This window comes from Zosterops lateralis, assembly GCF_965231275.1.
Source record: "Zosterops lateralis genome assembly, chromosome: 17".
Taxonomy (NCBI): Eukaryota; Metazoa; Chordata; class Aves; order Passeriformes; family Zosteropidae; genus Zosterops; species Zosterops lateralis.
Genome location: NC_139777.1, coordinates 10390504 through 10413892, shown reverse-complemented (window position 1 = coordinate 10413892; position 23389 = coordinate 10390504). Strand labels below are relative to the sequence as shown.

At 58.3% G+C, this 23389-nt stretch overlaps 1 protein-coding gene across 3 annotated transcripts; it reads right to left on the bottom strand.

The window, feature by feature from the left end:
- Nucleotides 1–48: 48 nt before the first annotated feature.
- AP1B1 (adaptor related protein complex 1 subunit beta 1) lies at nucleotides 49–22440 on the bottom strand. 3 transcript variants are annotated; one of them, XM_083873604.1, is made up of 24 exons: nucleotides 22388–22440; nucleotides 17867–17976; nucleotides 16662–16724; nucleotides 15701–15806; nucleotides 13075–13210; nucleotides 12168–12413; nucleotides 11232–11422; nucleotides 10585–10806; nucleotides 9462–9582; nucleotides 9212–9307; nucleotides 8403–8518; nucleotides 7553–7718; nucleotides 6579–6677; nucleotides 5769–6019; nucleotides 5257–5449; nucleotides 4412–4432; nucleotides 4130–4159; nucleotides 3856–4011; nucleotides 3560–3705; nucleotides 2927–3056; nucleotides 2641–2725; nucleotides 2298–2384; nucleotides 1865–2019; nucleotides 49–860 (listed from the first exon to the last, which is right to left on the bottom strand). In XM_083873604.1, exons 3-24 carry the CDS (start codon nucleotides 16696–16698, stop codon nucleotides 786–788), a joined length of 2865 nt encoding a protein of 954 aa, XP_083729730.1. In that variant the 5' UTR covers nucleotides 16699–16724; nucleotides 17867–17976; nucleotides 22388–22440; the 3' UTR covers nucleotides 49–785. The 3 variants fall into 3 exon arrangements, with proteins under 3 accessions (XP_083729730.1, XP_083729731.1, XP_083729732.1); XM_083873605.1 differs by lacking the exon at nucleotides 17867–17976 and having other exon boundaries at nucleotides 22388–22412; XM_083873606.1 differs by lacking the exons at nucleotides 4130–4159; nucleotides 4412–4432.
- Nucleotides 22441–23389: the final 949 nt, after the last annotated feature.

Here is a 23389-nt window from a genome sequence, read left to right as displayed (position 1 = left end):
GCTTCGAGGGAGGGGGGGACCCATGGCTTGAATTTGGGGGGAGGGAAAGGAGCAGTGGGAGCCCCAGGGGAGCACCCAGGGGGCAGCAGCTGTGGGGCTGGGCAGGGGGAGTAGGGACACTCAGAGCCCTCCCAGCCCCATTTTTAACCTGCACATTAAGTACAGCCTCACATTTGGGATCCTTGAGCCCTTCTGGGAGCTTTGGGAAGGGCTCCCATGGGAAGGAGACCCTCTGTGAAGGGCTCACCCATGGCTCTGCTGAACCAGGGCACAAAATCAGGGAGAGGCAGAGAGGGGAAAGAAGCCAAAGCTGTTTCCCACCTGCTCCAGCCCCAAATCCCAGGGCTCCAGGGGGATCTGCAGCCAGAGCCACCTAATCCCACGACACACTGGGCCCCCCAACCACTATTCCCAGGGTTTGGAATGCTGAACCCACCACCAGACACCACTCCATGAGAGCCAGGACCAGGAGCTGGGGTTTTTGGGAGGTGGGAGAGCAGCCCCCCACAGCTCCCAGCCAGAGGGTAAAACAGACCTGGAGGGAGCAGCAGCAGCCGGGAGGACACAGCATCACTCACACACGGAATGCTACAGGGGTGCAGGGACTGGGGACAGCCCCCCTGCCCCCTCTGCTCCCCCCAGCCCCCCTGGGACAGGGAGAATCCCAGGGGCTGCTCCCTGGGCAGGAAGGAAAGGGGACATGCACACGGATCCGGCCCTGCTTCCTCGGGCGGGAAAGGGAGGAGAGGAGGAGGAGGAGGAGGAGGAGGGGCTGCAGCAGCACCTCAGTTCTTCAGGATGGTCTCGTAGGCTTGGTAGATGTACTGGGACACCTCTGGTGCTCGGCATTTCAGGGATAACTGTGGGGAGAGAGGGAATAGTGGGGTCATGGAATCCCACCCCACGCTGGAGAGCTGCCAGCCCCAAAGCAGAGCCCTGCATGCTGCAGCACCCTCCCACAAGGCAGTCCAGCTCCTGAGTTCAGCTGGAAAAAGGTTATTAAACCCCTACAAGCCCTCCCAGGGCAGAGCCATCCACATGCAGCACAGGCAGGGAACAGGCAGGGGCAACACTCCAGTTTTTGGGATTGGATTCAGTGCCTGGTGCTCCAGGGTGAAGGGTTCCCCAAAAACATCCTCCTCTCCAAAGAGAAACTAGGCCCTTCAGGTGTTTGCTTAAATATTAAATCATTCCAAAACCAATTAGCTCCTCAAGCTGGGAAAATTCATGGAGAATCCTCTGGGATTTGCAGCTATCCTCATCCCCAGTGAAACCAGGAGGGCAGTGGGGACACCCCAAGCATCTGAAACATCCCTTTCCTTGTGCCAGCCCTGCTGGGAAGGAGAGGCAGGAGGCACCAGGAGACTGGCAGGGCAGGGAAAAACATTGGGGGAGGCAGGAATATCCAGGCAGCAGCCAAGGAGAGCCCAAAGCCAGGGAAAAACCAGTCTCTAACCTCCAAATCCTGCAAGAGCGGGCAGGCCGGCGAGGGCAGGCGGCGGGGACGGAGACACAGAGAGAGGAGTCAGGGTGACACAGCTCGTCCCACCCCAAAGACAGCGGGCTGCCAGGGAGGTGGGGAGGGGACAGGGAAAGCAGGGATGGCTCATGGATAGATCCCTGCTCAGGGAATGCTCTGAGGACAGGGTTTAATGGAGCTGGCTGGGTTGGGACCCCTCTGTGTCCTTCAGCTGTCCCCACAGGAGCAGTGTCACCCTCCCCATGAGAGAGGGATAACAGGGTGGCACCAGCACCACCAGCAGCTGGGGAGGGTCCCACCAGCAGGGATGTGCCCTCAGCTCGGGGCAGGGAGGGCAGGGAGCTGCCCCAGGGGGCTGGGGGCAGGCAGGGGATGGGGATGTACCGTGAAGCTGGGATTGCTGGGCTGGATCCGGAGCTCTGCCAGCACCCAGATGCCGTTGGTGAGCTTCAGGGACTGGTAGAGCATGTCCTGCCCCTCCACGTTCCTCTTGGCGATGGTGAAGATGTTGCTGCCTTGGAGTTTGCTGCTCACAGCATCTGGGATGGGAGAGAGAGGCTGAGGGGCTGGGCTGACCCCCTGCTCCCTTTGGACTGCTCCTGCCCTACCTCCTTCCCTCCTTGTCATGGAAGAGGTTTAGATTGGGTATTAGGGAAAATTTCTTCATGGGAAGGGTGGTCAGGGTGGCACAGCTGGCCAGGGCAGTGCTGGAGTCCCCACCCCTGGAGAGATTTAACAGCTGTGTGGATGTGGCACTTGGGGACAGGGTTAGCTAAGCATGACCTGAGCCAGCTCCTTCCAAGGGGGTGGGACTCACCTGCATTGAGGGAACAGTCTTTGATCTGGAACTGGGTCTCGTTCTCATTGGGAATGTCCTTCCAAGTGGCCAGGAACATCTGCCTCTCTGCAGGGAGGGAGGAAAGCAGCACTGAGGGAGCTGCCGGACTGGCCATCCCCAAAGGTGACACAGTACAGGTGACATGGCAGCAAAGGTATGTCACCCCACCACCCCCTCCAGCAGCTCCCCAAGGCCAGGCTCAGGGCAGCCACCTGCTTTTGGGGGCTCACCCAATGTGATCAAGAAGGTTCCAGGGGCTGGGATGGCACCTAGGGACACATGACAGAGAGCACCTTGCTGGAGCCATGGTCACCCAACTCACCCATCTTGCCATCCTCCACGAACAGGATGTGCAGGGGGTACAGGGTGCTGAAGTAGAAGACATCAATGTTGTTCTTCACAGCCACCTGGGGTGGAAGGACACGGGCATTTCAACACCTCCAAGCCACAGCAGGTTCCCAAAATGTCCCGTCCCATCCCATCCCTCTGGACCCAGGAGTCACTGCAGCAAGTACATGTCTCCTGCTGTCACAACTCCCTCTAGACTTCCCCAAGGGACCCTGCCCCATCCCCAGCTCCCCAGGAGGGGACACCCTCATGTTCCCCACCTGGAGGTTGTTGAGGGGATCCATCTTCATGACGGAGCCCACGGTGTTCAGGGGCAGGGAGATCTCCACGGACTGGTTGGGAGCCAGAGGTGCATGCACCTGGAGAGGAGCTGCTGGGGCCAGGCCAAAGCTGGGGAACACCAGGGAGGGCAGGGGGTCAGGGTGGGGACAGCAGGTGATGGCACAAGGTGCTGTCCACCCAACCCTGGCACTCCCTGCCCTTCTCCACCGGCATCCCAGGAATTGCCTTGCTGCCCCTGCACTGTTCAGGACAGGCCTAGCTCTTGCTGTGCCCACCCTGGGCCACCCCCAAGATCTCTCCCCTTCCTCCTACAACTATCTGTAGCATTCCTGCAGCATTTCCTCAGGGCCTTTGAGGGAAAAGGAAGCATCAGCTCCCCAGGACAAACAACAGGACAATGGTCAGACCCCTGAGGAACGGCCTCTTCAGCCAACTTCTTAGAGGCTTTGGTTTGATGCTCATCACCACCACAGCCATCAGAGAAAGAAGAGTCATCACCAGAGGCTGTTCCCAGCCCTTGTAGCTCCTTCCCTCATGCCCTTTTCTACACAAAACTGCTCCAGGCAGTGTCTCCATGAGTCCCAGGAGACCCCAGCCCAGGTGGGACTCACCTGTTGCGGTTGAACTGGATGGCAAAGTCAGACATGACCTGCAGGGCTTTGTTGGTCAGCACGAGGTCCATGGAGATGGAGCCCACCTGGCGGCTGAAGGTGCCAGAGATCTCCAGCCCCTTGGCTTTCATGGCAGGGAGCCAGACCTGGGCCAGGGAGACAAGAAACCCTTGGGGTGTCACCCAAAAGAGACCCCCTGGTGTTCCCCCACCTCCTCCAGGGGAGGCTCTGCTGTGGGGGGGGTGGGCACGGGGGTCTGTGCCCCCCTTAACCCCAAGCCTGACTGCCCCACTCACCGTTTTGGGGGCCACGTAGGATCCTGAGAGGGTTCCCACCCCACCGGTGAGGTCGAAGAGGTCACCCAGGCCACTGTCAAGGGGTGCTCCCACGTTTGTGGGCGCTGTGGTGCTGGGAGCTGGTGTGAAGCTGCCACTGCTGCCACCGCCACCCATCTGTGGGGACAAGGGAGGGGTTACAGGGGGCACCACGGAAAGGGGAACAGGAGGAGGAAGAGGAGGATGAGGAGGAGGATGCAGAGAATGAGAGGGTTTGGGTGTGAGGCAGACTCACAGCAGGGCTGCCTCCCACATCGCTGCGCAGCTGCAAGAGAAGAAAGGGGCATCAGCAGGGGCAGGGCTGAGGGCACAGAGCCCCCCAAAATGTCCCCTCTGGACACTCCCTGAAAGTAGCAGTGTGGGACAAGGGCCTGGAGTTGGGATGCTGCAGTGGTCTCAGAGCAGGAGCTGTGAGGGGCAGGGGTGTCCCCACAGGGAAGGGAGGTGTCATTGGGGCTTGGGGGGGAGCAGGGGCAGCCAGGGGTGGGCACGGGGCTGGGCACAGGGTGATCCATACCCCTTCCGACTCGTCCCCCATCTCCAAGCAGAAGCAGGCAAGGTGGAGAGAAGAGCCAGCCACATGCAGAGAGAAGCCAGGAGAGAAGAGACAAAAAGAGAGAGAGAGAAGGGGAGGAGAGGACAGACGTTAGTCCTGTCTGTCCATGGCTGTCCTGGAGCCAGGGGACAGAGCCAGACCTCATTCCCAGCTTCAGTGCCAGCCCATCATCAATCCCCAAGAGCCACAAGGCGCCAGGGCAGCACTTGCAGGGTTACAAAACAGGAAAGGCAGGGACGCTGCCTCCCCTTGGGGATAAATGCTGGATTTCATGAGTCATGGAGGAAACTCCAAACTCCATTCCTTCAGGGAGCCTGGCCCATCTCCAGCACCCACAGGGCAGGTGTTCCCACACAGGGAGAGGTTTCCATCCCGCCTCACCCCGAGGCCAAACCACTGCTTGCGCTGCAATCCCAGGAGGATACGCTGTCACCTCTGAATCTCCTGGCACAGGGGACACCCCACAGGCTGGGAGTGGGCACATCCTGGCCCAGCCCTGCAGCAGTTTGGGGGTCAGAGAGGGGCCCCCAAGAGCAGCCACTCCTGCAGCACAGCACATGGAGTGGGAACAACCACACAAACTGAGAGAAAAGGCACCAGGAAGTGGTAGGTGGGACACCTCCACTGGATAATGGCAGGATAAATTGGGGTGCAGTGCCCTCTGTCCTCACCCACTGCAGGGAAGGACCAGCCCGCATGTCCCCAGGCTGTCCCATGACAGCCCAGAACAGGGCCAGCATCAAGCCCAGCACAATGCCAACGGGACAACCTGGAATCAGGGAAGGAGCACAGGAGCTGGGACGTACCAGGATGTCCAAGCCACCCCCGAGGAGGTCCACGGCGCCCATCTGCACGGTGGCCATGGGTGGCCCGCTCACTGGGGGGCCCAAGTCCAGGTTCAGCAGGTCCCCCAGCAGGTCCCCCTGGGTGGGGATCACCGAGGGCTGATCCGCTGCTGGCCCTGACGGGGCTGTGTCCGGGCTCTCAACACTCTCACTCCTGAAGGGAATGGCACAGGAAAGATGGGAGAAGATGAGGTCCCACTGCAGATAGGAGTTGGCCCAGTTGGACCCTCCAGCCCATCCTGGCTCCCAACACATTCTCATGGAGATCACCTTCCACTGGATCACTCCTTCAGCTTTTTAAGGACAGGGCTGAACCCACCCAGCCCTGCTCCTACAGAACCTCCCTTGGGGATGGGGGCTCAGCTCTGAGCTCTGAGCCCACAGCAGCCCCTCACCCACTCAGCTCCACATCCAACCCCTCCATCCAGAGCCCTGGAAGTCCCAGCACTGGGTGGGGACACGGGAATACTCACGAGACCGTCCGTGGGGGCAAACTCTTGTGCACGACGCCCTCCACGAAGGCGCTGGGGGGTTTGTGGTACACCGAGGCCAGGGTGCCGATGTAGCAGATGAGCTCGTCCAGCAGCGTGGGCTCGATCAGATCCGTCTCCTCCGAGATCAGCGGCTTCTCTGCCAGCACCACCTCCTTGGCGGCCACAGGGTCCGTGGAGAGCAGGCGCCAGTAGATGTATCCACGATCCCGCAGGTCGGGGTTGTCCGAGTCCTTTGGGAAGTCATTAGGAAGCTGCAGCTACTACAGGGCTGCTCGGAGCAACTGCTGCTACTACAAGGCTGCTCAGAGCTGCTTTTCTCATCCAAGCCTTGCCCAGAGGGATCACAGGGATCAAAGAGGTATGTCCTGAGCCATGGCAGTGTCCACACTCTCCATGCTGTCAACTGTCAGCATTCCCAGAGGGACTTGGGACAAGGGATGGAGGGACAGGACACAGGGAATGGCTTCCCACTGCCAGAGGGCAGGGCTGGATGGGATATCGGGAAGGAATTGTTCCCTGGGAGGGTGGGCAGGCCCTGGCACAGGGTGCCCAGAGCAGCTGTGGCTGCCCCTGGATCCCTGGCGGTGCCCAAGGCCAGGCTGGATGGGGCTTGGAGTAACCCAGGACAGTGGAATGTGTCCCTGCTGGCTGGAACAGGAGGATCCTTAAGGTTCCTCCCAACCAATTCTGAATTAAGCTCCAACTACCTGCCTGCTGTCACATGACCAAGCCATTCCCACTGCCCCGGGGGATGGGAAGCCCTGGGAAGCTCTCCCAGGTGTCACCCACCTGTGTGGCCAAGCTCAGCACCTGCTGCACCAACTCCTGTGTCTCCGTGGGCTTCTTCAGGAACAGCTTCACAATGGCTGTCAGCAGCTGCAGCTGCACCTGTGGGGGACAGACAGGGTGAGGGATGGACAGACAGACAGGTCACACTGGGTTTGTGCAGGAATACATGGATTTGCCCCAGGACCTAACCCCAACCTGCCTTTCAAGGGACCAAAGGCACAGTGACCATGTCAGTGGCAGTGACACATGTCAGGGTACCTCACCTGGCCCCCTTCCAGCCCATTTCCACACCCTCAGACACAGCTTGACCCCAACATGATGGGGCAGGATCTTGGGAGCAGGTTACATGATCCCACAGGGCACAGGCCAGAGCATCCTTTGACTTCCACATGGATAAGTTGCAGGAATTCCCCTGTGACAGTCCCTCCCAACCTCTCAGGCAGCCTGGATCTCTGGCTTTGCTAATTAGCATTTGCAGGCTTTGCCCTGTTCACCGTCACTTGGTTACAGGGTGTTTTGCAGTTTTCCAGAGATGGAAACTCTCCAAAATTCCACAGGCAAACCCATTGGCCTCAGTTGCCCTGGGAGACAGGGCAGGCACTGCTTCCTCCGCTCATTTTCCAGCTCCAAAGGGATCCTGTGCTGGCACAGTGGGATAACCAGGTGACTGCTTGGTGCCCCCCAACCATGGAATAGGGAAGGCATTTGGGACAATGCCATGCTGGCATTTCATAAAACCATGGAACAGCTTGGGCTGGAAGAGACTTCAAATCCCATCTTATTCCCCCTCTTGCCACGGGCAGGAACATCTTCCACTATCCCAGGTTACTCCAAGCCTGGACCACACCCTACACCCAAACCTGCCACAGGACACGGCTCCAAGCACCTGCACCAACAATCCCTTCAGAGCAAACTGTCCCGGGCTCCACTCAGTGTCACAGTGTCCCCCTGAGCCAGCAGGACCCTTGGCACACCTGGGTGCTCTCATCATGGAAGCCCTCCAGGAAGCTCTCCAGCAGCTCGTCGGCGTTGTCGATGCGCTCGGCGTATTCCCCCACGATCCAGATCATGGCAGCCCTGGCCTCGGGCTCATCCAGGGAATCCAGGTTCTCACAGAGCGTGGCGATCACGCTCTCGTACCTTCCCGAGGAGAGGACAAAAAGCAGGAAAAAGCTCACCAACAGCAGGAGACCCGAATCCTGATCCACCCAAACTCCAAACCACGTCCCACTGCCCACAGCAGAACTGTGTCTGAGGGTGCCCTGCCTGGGGCTGTGCCCTCTCTCCATGGGCAGCACCCACACTGCTCCCAGAGCACATTCCCTGCTCCTGAATTAACCCTGCTCATCTGATCTGCTCCTCTCCAGAGCCACCGGCTATTCCTGCAGAGTTCTGCTCGTCACCAATTCAGTTCATTAGTATTTATTACCACTATTAGTCCCCAACTTCCTGATTACAGAGTTGCCTATTCATCCTGGCTCAGCTGGAACATTCCCTCCCCTCTCCTCCTGCTGCCCTTGTTCCAGCATCAGGAGCTGGACTGAGAGCCAGGGACAGTTTCTGCTGACGCAAGGGACCTGCACATCCCTGGCAGCTCCTCTCCACTGGAGCCCCTGGACCTGGAACTGCCACCATGGACTGATCCTGGGGCTGGGGACAAAAAAACCCAAAGCCACCTGTGCTGGGGGGAGGCTCTGGGGGCTTCATCCCACCAGGAGTTTGTGGCCCCTTCATTCTGTCCCCAAGAGCACAGAGGGGAGGGAAGAGCTCGCGTAGGACGGGGAGCACCCCGGGGAACCCACATCCCAGAACATCCCCACGCACTTGTTGGGGTACTTGCGGAAGATGTCCTTGATGACCACGATGGCCTCCTGCACCACGTAGTTGACCTTGGTCTGGATGAGGTCCAGCAGGGTGCTGACACAGCGCTCGGCCGATTGCTGCAGAGGGACTCGGTCACAAGGGGACAGTCCTGGGCACTGACCCCCTCACATCCCCATCCCAAACCCACCACTGCCACCCCACTCTCCCTTATCCCCCCCAAATCCAACCCACAGCACAACAGGGCACACATCAGTGTGGTCTCCCCTTCACATTCTGATGTGGCTCCTCCTCATCCTCTCTGCACATTCCCACAGGCTCCTCTCTCCCCATGGGAAGCTTTCCAGCCATGCAGAGCCACCTTTCCAGGGAGGTTTTTAATAATCCCCTTTGAAAAACTATCTCCACAGGGAAGCAAAGCCTCTGAGCAGCCCCTCAGGCAGGGACGGATTCCCTCCTAGCCCCTCGGGAAGGCGCTTGCAAAATGATTGGGACCTTCCCAGCCCCCTGGGAGGGGATCAGCTCCCTCCCAGTCCCACTCTGGTCCCCAGCAAGCCACTGGTATCATCCACTGCATCCAGAACTGGCCCTGCTTTAGGCAGGGATCCTAAAGCAGCTCCAGTGGCAAAGGATAAAGGGATGGAATACTCTCCTGGCACCTCACTGATCCCCATGGAACAACTATGGCTCATCCTCATGCCTGAGAAGGCTCCAACTTGCAAATTCCTGGGAGGAAATGGCCACCATATACTGGAAAGTGCTGCCCTGCCCAACCAGAGGTGCCACCAGGCCCAGTGTGTCCCAGCCCTCACCTCCACCTTGATGGCACAGCGGCCGATGGCTCTCACTGCCTTCCTGACAAAATCCACATCCACCTCCGTGGCATATTCCTTCAGCTCTGCCAGCACCTGAGGGGTGGACAGCACAGTGAGAGCCTGGCAGCAAGGCAAAGCCACCAGGAGAGCGGGGCACTGACCCAGCACGAGCAGCCTGGGTGGGACAGCTGCCCCAGCCAGAGCTGGGTTTTGGATAGGCCTGGATGCCCCAGCCCCAGCTCCTGACCTGAGCTATGTTGGCCTGGGAGGCCAGGCGGATCATGATGTCCAGTTTCTCCAGTTTGACGTAGATGGGGTCGTTGTACTTGACAAAGAACACCTTCATCTCGTGCTTCAGGATCTCGGGCCTGGGGGCAGCCAGAGGCAGCGTTAGGGGCAACATGCACTCACTTCTACCACAATCCCAAGGTTTTGGGGGCCTCAAGGAATCCAAGTCATCACGATTATCCCCCAGGACTCTGCCCCTTGGCTCCCCTTTGCTGGCACACAGGGGACAGAGCACAACCTTGTCACAAACACGTGACAGACGTGAGGCAACGGGGGACATTTGTCCTGCCAAGGCTGGAAGGGACGTTTTAGTGGGAGCAGAGACACAAATCCAGACCCCAGGGCTAGGCTGGACCTTTCTCATCAGCTCACCCTCTCTCTAAGCTGGGACAGAGCTAGGCCAGTTCCAGCTCCAAGCTGCCTTCCACATTCCCACTCCCAGGGACACTAATTGCTTTCCACTTCTCCCAGAAATTGCTGCTATTTTTAAGAGACGACCACGGCGCTGACTGGGAGGAGGACAAATCATCTGACTGGGCTGGGGCTCTCCAGCTGCCACTCCTGCTCCAGGCACATGTGTGGGGCCTTGGCCACCTCCTGCCCACCAGGATTTTAGATCAGCAAAGGGACAAAAGGACTCTGAGCACTTGTTCCAAGAGGACAACTGTGGAGAAAGCAGCTGGCAGAACAAAAATCCCTCCCTACACACGGAGTGACTACTCCAAAGTCTTAAAGCTTTCGGCTTTGCCATCCTTTGCTGCCCCAAATAAAGAATAAATTAAACTGAAGGATACATTAAACTGGAGATCCCAGCTTAGCTCCCTGCTCATTCCCTCACTTGACTGACTCAAGGCCAGGCTGGATAGGCCTTGGAGCAACCTGGTCTAGTGGAAGGTATCCCACAGCAGGGGGTGGGATAAGATGAGCTTTAAGATCCCTCCCAACCAAACCATTCCATGATTCCATGACTCCCCTTGGATTTTAAACAAGAGAGAAGAAAACACCCTACAGGATGTGTTGTGACACTGCTGCAGCCAGAGGGACTGAAGCACCTGTGGCTAAGAGGGGACACCTGGACTCACCTTTTCTGCACGATGAGGTTGATGTTGCGGAGGGCCACGTACTGCAGCTCAGGCTCTGCAGACAGCAGAGTGACCAGTGGTGGGGCCAGCTTCTTCAGGAGAGTGCCATAATAATCCAGGTCCTTGGACAGCATCTCCATGAACTTCATCAGCACCTTGACAGCCGACAGCACCACGGCAGAGTTGGCGTGGGACAGCCGTGGTGTCACCCGCTCGCAGATGCTGCCGGGGCAAGGAGAGGGGAAAGGAAATGATCCCAGCCCTTCCTCCTGCTGAAAAACCCCTGCCAGCACGGAGGAAGGACTTGCAGGAAAGCTAAGCAGCCCTTGGGACCTTCCCAAAGAGGCTGAATTGGCTCCTGAATGCCCCAGTGAAGGTTATTCCCCAGGCCCTGCAGAACCCTCTGGCGGTGACCCCGTTTCGCGGCTCCCTAGTGCCCATTGTCCCCTGCAGCCACATTTTAAGCAGCTCAAGGAGCACAATCCCAGTGCCAGGGCTCACTACAGGACCAGGGCAGGCTCCAGATGGCCATGCCCAAGGCACAGGTCCAGCAGATGCCCGCTGTCCCACCTCCTGCAGCAGGGTCAGGAGATGAAGACTCTCCTCAGAGGAGAAGGGGCAGTGCCAAGCCCTGCCTGTCACCTCACCTCTGTGCTTCCCGGTCATCCTTGGGCATGTAGTTTGCCAGGCAGTCCAGGATGAAGATCTGGCCCCACTCAGTGCACTCGTTGAGGGCTGTGAGCAGCTTGTTGATGGACTGAGGGTTGAGGTCCAGGAGGTTGCTGCTGGGATGAGACTCTGCTATTTCCGACAGCGCCGCCACCGCGTTGGCCACCACCTGCCAGTGGGGACAGGACACGGGTTGGTGACACCAAATGTGGCGTGAGGGGATGAGCTGCCTCCTCACTATGAACCCCTCACATCCACCCACATCTGGGCTCCAGCTTCTCCCTCCCCCAGCAGATCTGAGGGGGATGGATGAGCCATCCCCACCGGCACACTCCCACCGCCCACACTGCAGCTCCAACGGCTCCCACGTGTTCCACAGGAGCCAGCCTTGGCTCTGTGCCCAGTTCCCTTCCCCAGGCAGCTCCGAGGAGTCCCAGAGCTTTCCACACAGCTCCTGGGCTCAAACACTATGCCCAGGGTAACACTGGAAAAGCAGGAAAGCCTGTGGGAAGAGAGACCCTGGGGAAAGGTGGTTTTAAAGTTCCCCATGCCTGGGGAAAGGGAAGGAAGCTAAAGCCCAGCTGCCGGGAAAACAAGAGGCAAAAGCCACTGGCTCTGTGGTATCAGAACCAAGAACCAGCTTCCCTCTGCCCTGAGCCAGCTGGAGCAGCCTCCTTCCCACTAGGAACAGAGGAATAACACACTGCAAGGAATGGGAGAAACCCTCTGTCCAGGACACACAGTTACAGGGCAGGGAACACAGCCTGCAGTCCTGAGAGGCAAAAATTCCCCAAAAGTGGTTTGTTAACACCAAAAAGAGAGTTTGGGAGGAAGGGAGTTGGATGTGAACGTGATGGGAGAGTGGTGACTGCCACTTGGATGAAGAGGAGGTGTAGAAGGCCAAAAATGATCACCATGGGGTTGGAGTCTGAGATGAGGTCCTTGAGGGTGTCCAGGAAGCCCTGGTCCTCCACCAGCTGGGCGTTGATGTCGTGCAGTTTGGCCACGCAGACGGCGGCCGTCTTGCGCACGTAGGGGTCCTCGTCCTTGAGGCACTTGCGCAGGGGCTCGCACAGGTACTCCGTGATCTTGTCCACGCGGATGCAGCCCATGGTCCGCACAGCCAGGGCCCGGATCAGCGGGTTTGGGTCCTCACAGTCCTGCAGGGAGAAGAGGAGACGTTGGATCTCCCAGGCTCCTCAAGCACAGGTATCCTCCAGGAGGATTTGGGTTCAAATCCCGAGGTTTTCACGTTCTGCTCTTGAGAACAAGTCACTCAAGAGAAGTTTCTCACCCACTGAGTTCCAACACCACCAATCCTCACTCCCAAAACCCCTCAATCCACGCAGGAATCCCATGTCCTCATCACTTACACTAGGTACCTGAACCCAAACTGATGCTGGAAACCCATATCAGGATTATTATGTGGGGTTTATGCTCCCTAAAAAGCTTGAACTCCCTCTAAACACCCCAGGCCTTTTCGCTGAGTTTGGCAATATCCTGGTTCCTAACACACTCTTCAGTTCCCAGCTCCAAAGGGAAAATCACGAGGGATTTCTCAGCACATAAATTCCCATGACGGCTCCTGATCACGGGAGCTGCCCACACCCCTGACAGAGAGACTGGCACAGGATGGCTGCCAAAAAATGGGTTTCTGCATTACTGGACAAATTCAATCAGTTTTCTAGAGCTTGGAGAGGCCCTCTTCCAGAAGGGAGAGGCTTTGGAAAGCTGCCCACGCTCCCTGATTTGCAGCTTGGCGCAGTGAAGTGGCACATGGTGTCCTCTGTGGCCCCAGGACACAAAGCCCTGTCCCCTCACCTTCACAAAGGTGTTCACTGCCATGATGGCCATGTCTGGCTGGCTCTTGGCATAGTTCATCAGGTAGAGGTAGACCAGCTTCTTCAGCTCCAGGTTGTCTGTCTGCATGCAGTTCACCACGTCTGGGAAGAGAGCACTGAAACAGAGAGAGCTCTGTGAGGGCAGGACACAGCCACACTGCCCAAGGGATCTCCTTCCCATGGATAACCCTCTCCTAAAGCCAGGAGAACCCAGCTCCCTCCTGGGAGGAAAGGCTGGGAGAGCTGGGGGTGCTCACCTGGAGAGCAGAAGGCTCCAGGGAGAGCTCAGAGCCCCTGCCAGGGCCTAAAGGGGCTCCAGGAGAGCTGGAGAGGGACTGGGGACAAGGAGTGGAGGGACAGGACACAGGGAATGGCTTCCCACTGCCAGAGGGCAGGGCTGGATGGGATATTGGGCAGGAATTGTTCCCTGGCAGGGTGGGCAGGCCCTGGCACAGGGTGCCCAGAGCAGCTGTGGCTGCCCCTGGATCCCTGGCAGTGTCCAAGGCCAGGCTGGACATTGGGGCTTGGAGCAGCCTGGGACAGGGGAAGGTGTCCCTGCCCGTGGCAGGAGATTGGATTACATGGGCTTTAAGGCCTCTTTCCCACCCAAACCATTCCATGATCCTATGATTCCATGACCTGCAGCAGACATGGCTGAAATCCCCATGGTCCATTCCTCAGTGGATTTTTTTAATGGATCTATATCAAAACCAGCCCTTGATGGACCAAAATTGAGCTTTCCCACAAGGCTCTGCTGCATCTCCACTCCAGGGCACATCCACTACCTGGGAGAAGGTGCTGGACAATTCTCTCAGGCACAGGATGGGGTTGTTGGGGTGTTCTGTGCAGGGCCAGGAGCTGGACTGGATGATGGGAATCCCTTCCAAGACAGGATTCAGGATTTTATGCATCATCACAGGATGGTGCCAAAAGGAAGAGCCCCACTCCCCTGGGTGAGTCCTGAGCACCAGGATACTCTGCTGGGATGGAGGGGGATGGAGCAGATCAGGTGCCTGCACAGAGCTGGGGCTTCTCCTTCCCAAACACCCTGGAGCTGTGGGATACCAGAGATGCTCTTTCATCCAAAGACAGACCAATTAGACAATTAAACCACCTCAGGGGAGGCAATCAAGATCCCAGGGCTATCACAGGGGATATTCCACCCTGACAGATGTCCCAAGGCTCCAGGAAGTTTTTCTACCTCCACAAACCCAGCCAGGATCAAACCCAGGGCCCCCTAAATCCAGGGAACTGGGCTTTGCAAAGCTGCTACCCTCCTGGGCTGGTCTCACCCTGGGCTAAACCAGGCTTTGCTGGCACCTCCTGGGGAGCAGTGAACTCAGCAAACTGCCTCCCTGCAGCCTAAAACAGGCACACAGCAAACACATGGGCTGGCACAGCCACAGGACCATGGAATGGGTTGGGAATCATGGAATCTTTAAGCTTATCAAGTTCTACCCCCTGCCATGGTCAGAGACACCTCCCACTGTCCCAGGCTGCTCCAAGCCCCAATGTCCAGCCTGGCCTCGGACATTTCCAGGGATCCAGGGGCAGCCACAGCTGCTCTGGGCACCCTGTGCCAGGGCCTGCCCACCCTCCCAGGGAACAATTCCTTCCCAATATCCCATCTAAATCTCTTTTAGTTTAAAGCCATTCTCCTTTGGCCTGTCACTATTTGTCCATGTAAAAAGCTTTTCTCCCTCTTTTTTTAAGCCCTTTCAAGTACTGGCAGCTCCTGCCATTTCCATGTGATTTCCACAGTGGTCCCAAGATGGACACTCCCTACTGCTGCTGCTCTGGGAGCCAGGGATGCCCCAGTTCTCCCAACACTGAGTGTGTTTTTCCTCCATTTAATCTCAAATGCACCGTGAAAACCAAACTGCTGATGCTGCCTGTGCTGGGACAGGTCTGTGCAGGAAAAGGCACGGAAGGAGCCATGTGCAGCTCAGCCAGATGGAAAAAGGGAAGCAGGAACAGCAGCTGCCTGACCTTTTGGACTGGAGAGGCTGTAAAGGGTTTATCAACATCCAGGCACTGCCACCAACCCTCCACCACAAAGCCTCCGAGGGGGTCCTGCTTGTTTTTAGCAACACACAAAGGGAGTGGGAATAATCCCAACAAACTGATCTGGCAGCCAGACCAATCCTCTTTTAGCCAGATTACAACAAAAGCCAGGAGAGCCCCCACCTGCCAGGTGGCCACGTGGACACAAACTGCACTCCAGGAGGGAGAGCTGCAGCCAGGAGCAGACCTGGGTGAATCCCGAGGGGAAAAACAGCATGGAAACCCCCTTGGAAGCAACAGGGGGAAAAGGGAACCCAAAAGCCATCTGAGTTTGTCTTGGGCACATGGGAGAACAGCATGAAGGAGAGGTTTAGGATAAATTTCAAATAAAGGTTCTTCCCCAGAGGGTGCTGGGGCACTGCTCAGGCTCCCCAGGGAATGGGCACAGCCCCAGGGCTGCCAGAGCTCCTGGAGTGTTTGGACACCAATCCTCCAGGGATGGGGATTGTTGGGATGTTAGTGCAGGACCAGGAGTTGGGCTGGATGATCCCTGTGGGTCCCTTTCCACTCGGGATATCCCACGGTGCAGCCCCAGCACACACCTGACGTCCTTGCCAACGGTCATGGACGCAATCACCTTCTTCACAGCCTCCTTCTTCTTCTCCTTCTTGTCGCTGTTCAGCTCAGCTTTCAGCTCAAATATCTCCCCTGGGAAAATGGGAGAAGTGGCAGCTCAGGGATTAGTGGAAGGGGCGCCCCACCCTTCTGCTAGGTGAGCACAGCTCCCACCTGCTGCATGCCAGGGTTCCTTTGCCACCCCTGAAAAGAGGGATTTAACTTCCCAAACACCTCACCAAGGGCTGGGGCTGCTCTGAGGGCTCAGCTCCCATCCATGGGAATGGAGACGAGCCTCCTGGTGAATCCCTGGGGCTCCTCCAGCCCCACAGGGATGGGAGATCCTGCAGGAGCCAGGAGCACCCCCATGGGGTTATCAGAGGGTATTTCTGGCTGTGGCTGGTTATCCCAGCCCCAGCAGGCCCTACCCTTCCCAGGGATGATGGCAGATGAATTTTGGGCACTGTTCCTCAAGTCCATAGGAGAAAGGGTGGCTCCCAAATCCCTCCCTGTCTGTGGCAGCAACCCCCCAGCCCAGGGCACCATCTCCTGCCCTCCTGAAGCCACACTGAGCTCCTTATTCCCTCCTGGGCTGGCAGATTGAAGAGGAAGATGCCACATGGCTTCTCTCCACATTAATTCCTCGGTCTGGAGAGCGCTTAAGGCCCCGAGCACTGCCCAGGGGAGCTCCTGAGCTGCTAAAGCCGATCACCAGCTGCCACCAGCCCTGGCCGGGGTCAGGGGGCTGGGGACAAGGTGTCCTGACCCCACAGCAGCCCAGGAGCTGCTCCAGAGCAAGGAGCAGGGTGGGGTGTCAGCCACAGCATCCCACAGGAACTCAGGGCATTCCCACAGCAGCTTCCCAACCCTCCCCAGCTGGTTTATAAAGGTGTAGGAACCAGCTGGTGGTTTTGGGATGAATTGTGATATTCCTGCTCCTGCCCTTACCTTTCTTGGTGGTGGTGAAGTACTTGGAGTCCGTCATGGTGGTCTCCAGCCAGCAGCACGGCCCTGGAGGACAGGCAGAGCACAGAGGCTCAGGGTTGATAATTTCCTTGCAGGGATTGTTATGGAGAGCTCCAGGAATGAAAAAAAAACAGGGGAGGGAAAGAGTTTGGGATCTCAGGGGGAGAGTCACAAGGAGAAGCACAATCCCTAAAGGACAGTGAGCACCTTGCAGCTCTGTGATGATGGAGAATCAGCTGGTTCTCCACAGAGGATGTGGAGGAGGAAGGGAATGACTGAAGATTCTAGGGCTGCAGCCCTGACTTTGCTCATCCCACCCTGCACAGAGCCAGGCAGCAGGTGCTCAGTGATCCCCCCTGGATTCACCTCTCCTCATCCAAAAACTGCATTCTAAAGGAAAACTCACACCCAGCCCTCCCTCGCAGCTACACAGGGAAGAGCTCTGGGCTGGGGAGAGGAACTGAGCCAAACCCAAGGCTCAGCTCCACAGGACGGAGCAGCCAAGGGGCACGGATCTGCCAGATCAAAGGGAGCCTCTTCCAGAAACCAGCCCTGCTCCAGCAGGGTTGCTTTAAATTCCAAGGGTGCAAGGTTTCCGCCCAGCACTTCAGGCTCCATTATATAATTCAGGCAGTTTAGGGCAGATTTAGGGCTTGGCAGGCTGAGGAAGGAGATGTGCAGCCCTTCGGAAAGGTCAGCAGGGATTTGGCTTTTACAGCTCTGGTTTTCCCATCTTTCCTTCAACAGGGAAGGAACCAGAGGCTTGTCCTTGAAAGCCTGCAGTGGCCTTGCTGTTTTGGAGGGGCAGGAACACGGGAAGCAAAGCCAAGTGGAAAAAAAAAAAGAGATTAAAAAAAAGAGCTTGCGGATGGGTTTAAAATGCAAATGAGCATCTTGAAAGCCAAACGCAGCAGGAGCACAGAGGAACTGTGTCCTCTGTTCCCTGTCCAAGCTGGAGAGGGATCCCCAGCAGGGATAAAAAGAAAATCTGGATGAAATCTGGGGGTTGAGCACACTGGGCAGAGCACACAGCTTGGCAGGGAGGGAGAGAGGAGTCTGTGTGGGTTTGGGGCTGCTCTGGGGGCTGGCAGCATGATCCTGGTGCTATTCTGGAGGGAGAGGCCTGTCACCACATTGCCACAGCCCTGCCCCTCGTGAGACAGGACACTCCTCCCTGCCTCAGTTACCTGGGATTGATTCAGAGCCTTTTTTATCCCACTAAGTCGATGGCTCTCCAGGGAACAGCGGGAGCTCCGGGCTGCACCGCAGCTCTCTGCACCTCACTGCAGATCTCGTCCTGCCAGACAGGGAGGAAGGAAGGAAGGAAAGAAAGAGGATTCACTGCAGTCCCTCTGATTCCAGGACCTGGCTCACACTCAGCCCTGCTCTGCAGAAGTGCCTGGAAAGCAAACTTAAAGGCGAGCAGGGAATTTCTGCAGGCAGCTTGGAGACATGAATCACACCGGCTGCTTCCCTGCAGCTTCCTGCTCTCCCAGAGCCAGGGAAAGCACAGCCTGTGGTTTCCCCATCCACAACCTCACCAACATGTGGGTCAGGCGCTCAAAACCCCACTGATTTCAGAGGCTGAATCACCCTTTCCCCCCATTCCTTTAAGCCCAGCAGCAACTCCAAGAAGGAAAGTGGCTCCCCCAGCTCAGGAATGAAGGCGCACCCCTCGCGTCTCACACTGACACAACCTTCCCGGCAGGAAGCACCCCAGGGCCTGGAGCAGGGTGATGAGGGGATCCAAACCCCTGCCAAAGCCCAGTGCTCAGCACCCTGCACCCTGTGTGTCCCCCAGGCTGTGCCAGGGTGACAAGGCAGGGCTGGCTGCCAGCCCAGGACGCGACCGCCGCAGGTGAATTCCCACAGCTCAGCCCTTGGGCAGAGGCCAGTGCTGCTGCCTGCCTTGGGTTTTAAGGATGCAACTCTGTGGTGCAGAGCTGGAAGAGAAAGTGTTTGCTCCCTCAGCTCCAGCAATTCCCACCCAGCTCCCTTTCACTCTGATCTCCCAGTGAGAGGCTGAGTGGAGCAGCTCCTCACTCACAAAAGCAGGGTGAGAGCAAGAAAACAAAGGGAACCAACCACCCCTGACCTTGTGGCAGCTCAGGTTTTACCTCATCTTCACACCAAACTTGTTTTAAGCTGGTCTGGCAAACAGGATACAAGGAGTCAAGTGTCCATAAGGATCTGGGAGCTGCTGGAGAGGAGCACCCAGAGCTCCCCCACACCCAGTTTGGGCTCCTCAGGTCTGCTTTTGGGACAGGTTTTGGCAGTGGCACAAACCCAAAGCTTTTATCCCTGATTTCATTCACTCCAGGGTACTAAATTCTGCAGCTCCACACAAATCAGAGCCTCTCAAGCACCCAGGGCAGGGAGATGGCAGAGCTCAGCCACCCCATTTTTCCCACTGCCACACCAGCACCTCCCAAACTCAGCTATCCTGGGAAAATAAGAGGCTTATAAACCCAAAATACAACAACAAACACATCAATGGGCTTCCCACCAAGGTGGTGCTGCCAGTGGCTTCCTGGGAATGACACCATTGCCAAATGAGCCATTGCTGGGGCTGCTCATTTCCCCTTATGGAGAGCGGAGGAAAACTCGTTTCTTCTGCTACTTTTATCACCCTGTTTTAGGATAATTCCTCCATCCTTGAAGGTGGAGATGCTGCTGACCAGAGACTTTCACCATGGAATGGTTTGGGTGGGAAGGGATATTAAAGCCCACTCAGTGACACCCCCAGCCATGGGCAGGGACACCTCCCACTGTCCCAGGCTGCTCCAAGCCCCAGTGTCCAGCCTGGCCTTGGACACTGCCAGGGATCCAGGGGCAGCCACAGCTGCTCTGGGCACCCTGTGCCAGGGCCTGCCCACCCTCCCAGGGAACAATTCCTTCCCAATATCCCATCCAGCCCTGCCCTCTGGCAGTGGGAAGCCATTCCCTGTGTCCTGTCCCTCCATCCCTTGTCCCCAGTCCCTCTCCAGCTCTCCTGGAGCCCCTTTAGGCCCTGGCAGGGGCTCTGAGCTCTCCCTGGAGCCTTCTGTTCTCCAGGTGAGCACCCCCAGCTCTCCCAGCCTGGCTCCAGAGCAGAGGAGTCCAGCCCTGAAAACATCTCTGTGGCCTCCTCTGGACTTCCCTTCAGCTTCCACCAACACAGACTCACTGCCAGGACCAGGATGCAGCCTTTAACCTGTGCCCAAGACATCCCAAATCCCCACTTATCCCAGCCCACCACAGCTCCCAGATCTTTCTACACCCTCTGACAGCCCAGCCCAGGAGTTCTCTGCCTGCCAGAGTTCTGATCTGCCCATCCTGGCCCAGTTCTCAGGAAGGAAGGGAGAAAGGCAGGAGGTTCATCCCTGCACACACATTCCTGCTGTTCAGGGGGGACAGGCTGGCACCTAAAGCAAGGGAGAGGAGAAAGGAGCAGGAACTCAAAGGGGAAAGGAAAGGGCTCACCTGGAAAACAGAGGGGCAGCTGGAGGTTAGTGGGGAAAGGCAACTCCCACAAGGAAACACCTCAGCTGGAAATGAAGCACTTGAGGGCCAAGGTGGCATATTTAGGGAAATAAAGGAAGACTCTAAAAAATTTATGGGTAACTGGAGCCGTGGGGAATCACATAACTGTTCCCTGCTGGTGTGAGGCAGTTCCAGGGCACTGCAGCGGCCAGGCAGGGGTGAGGTGGTGATGGCTCCCCACAGCTCCCAGCACATCCCTGACCTATGGACAAACCCCAGGAGCTGCCACAAACACGAAACACCCCAGGGTGGAAGAAGAGAACCAGAGGCTGAGGATACACAACCCCCCAGCCAAAGAGCCTGGTGCTGATCCCAATTCTTGCCCTTCTCACTCACAGCAGTGTTTCCCCATCCCACAGCCATGGGCACAGCCCCCAGCCCTGTGCTCATCCCACCTCTGCCAGGCTGCCACAAACCCCCAGGGCTCACACCAGCCCCACACACATTCTCACAAATATATTTTTCCTCTGTCTGGCCTAACTGGAGCCAGTCTTTGCTCCAGCTCAGCCCTGCAGCAGCGGGAGGCTGTGATCCCACTGCATCCCAACCAGGAGCATCCACATCCTCTCCCAAATCTGTTCCTGACCAATCCACAGGCACTCCAAAAGGCTCCATCTCCATCAAACAAGGGGCTCCTTGGATAACTCAGGGGTAGGAGCCAAACTCACTGTGCCATCAGCAAAGTGCCCAAAACCACGGCAGATCCAAGGCAGAGGCACCAGCAAATGAGCTGTAACCAAAAAATCCCATCAACCAAGAACTGGGGAATAAACTCAAGGAAAAAGGACAATCCTGAGGGGTCCCCTGCAGCACTCACTGCCAGGATCCCACTGCCACAGAGGCCAAAGCACCATGCTAAGAGCTGGGGGGATTTTTAATCACCTTGAACAGGGATGGCACCCACAAGGGCTCCCCCCAAACTCCGGCTGAGCATCCTCAGAGACATCAAGGACCTTGTTCTGGACACAGCATCAGGTTCCCACAGCAGGGGGGATGTTCTCCTCCTGGGAAAGCCAGGTGCTGTGGGGTGGACATCTCCTGCCATGGAATTCCCAGCCTGGCTTGATCCAAGCAAGGCCCAACACCTCTGGAAAGCCCCTTGGGGTCCCAAAGCCCGTTCAGCCTGGCAGTCTGACCCCACAGATGGGTGTGGGAGACACAAACCACATCAATCCAACTACTCATCCAAGGCTTATCCCATTCTCTGTCACCCCAGGAGAGAGGGGACACAAAACCCCACCTGAGCCCCCGCAGCTGCTGGGGATGGGAGCCCTGAGAGGTGTTAAAACTCTGGGAAACTCCACACAAAACACCTGCAAGAACAGCAACACCTCCAACACTGCTCCTTCAGGCCGGAGCTGTCTCACTGATCCTTTTTACCCACTTTGGGGCTTTTTCTCCTAAAATCTCCATAGAGGAAGCAGCCAGCGCAGGATCTATCAGCCCAGCTGCCTCCTTGTTTGTTCCATGCCCAGTTCCCAGCTTATTCCATGCAGAGCCAAGACTTTTCCCTATGGATGTGCCATGCCCTGGGGTGGGTGAAGGAGACACCCCGTGTCCCCCAGCCCTTGCAGAGGGTCCTGCCCCCAGTGCAGTGCCCGTCGGGGCTCCGGCTGTGGCCAGGACACGGTGCCCGGTGCTGGGGCGGGGAGCAGAGCCCGGGGCGATCCCTCCGGGAGGATCCCAGGGCTGGGACACGGGGACAGGCGGGACACGGACACGGCTCTGGCCCGGGGGAGGCTGCGGGGTGGGGGGACCCCTGTGAGCCCCAGCCGGGCGTGGGAGGGGACACAGCCCGGACTGAGGAGAGGATGGGGACACAGTCCAGACTGAGGAGGGGAGGAGGGGACACAGTCCGGGACACGAGGTCAGAACAGGGACACGGCCCGGGGACACAGCCCGGGGCAGGAGGACACAGCCCGGGGCGAGGCGGAGGCCGGGCGAGGGGTCACAGTGGGGAGACAGCCGGTGCCAGAGGGGCGAGAGGAGACACAGCGCAGGTCGGGGGGCGGGAGGGGCCCGGGCCCAGGAGGACGCGGCGCGGCCCGAACCCCGGCGGGGGACCCGTCCCAGGTGCGCACGGGCGGAGCTCGGGGAAGGCGCCCGGGGCAGGAGCAGCTGCGGGTCCCGGCGCGGCCCCGCGGGGTCCCGGCTCAGCCCCCGGCCCGGCCCGGCCCGGTCTGTACCTGCCGCCGCCGCCGCCGCCGCCACCGGAACTGAGGAGCGGGGAGCGCTTCCGGGGCGGGGCGGGGCCAGCGCGGGGGCGGGCCCGGGGGCGGGGCCACGGCGGGCGGGGCGGGGCCGGGAGCGGGAGCGGGACCGAGAGAGACGGGGCGAGGAAACGGGGACTGGGGGTGGGGACTGGGGACGGGGACAGGGGACGGGGACAGGGGATGGGGAGGGACAGGGATGGGGAGGAGGACAGGAAGGGGACAGGGATGAGAATAGGGATGTGGACAAGGAAAGGGAAAGGGATGGGGACAAGGAAAGGGAAAGGGATAGGGACAGGGATGGGGAAGGAGATGGAGACAGGGGATAGGGGCATGGTATGGGGACAGGGAATGGGGATAGAGGATGGAGACATAGATGAGGACATGGACAGGGACACAGGATAAGAACAGGGATAGCGACAGGGGTGGGGACAAAAGGACAGAGACAGGGGATGGAGAGACAGGGTGGGAACATGGGATGGAGCAGAGAGATATGGGGACAGGGGATACCCCACAGATTGGGATGGAAACGGGGAAAGGGGCTTGGGGACAGAGAGGACAAGATTTGGGAACAGGGGTCACACCCTCCATGGCCTGTGTCCCCATTTCTCAGGTGGATGTCCCCACTCCTGGGGCCCGTAGGGTGGGAAGGACCCTCTGGGGCATTGTCTGTCCCCCACCCGTGGGTCCCCCATGGCCCCAGGCTGGGGGAATGGCCAGGAGCCATCCCCGGTGGTGGCCAGTGGGAGCAGGGCGGGCACAGAGCTGCTCAGGGGTGGCCAGTGCCTGCTGTCCCCGTGTCCCCAACGCTTCCCAAGGATGTGTCACCAGTGGCCTGGCCGAGGCTGGGGGTGCTCAGCCTCCCTCTCTCTCCTGATGCATCCTGGCTGCTCCCGGAGCTGCTTCCATGACTTTTGTGGGATGAGGGATGGGGTGGGATCCTGCTCCCACATGGGACAGCTGTGGGGGACAGCAGGG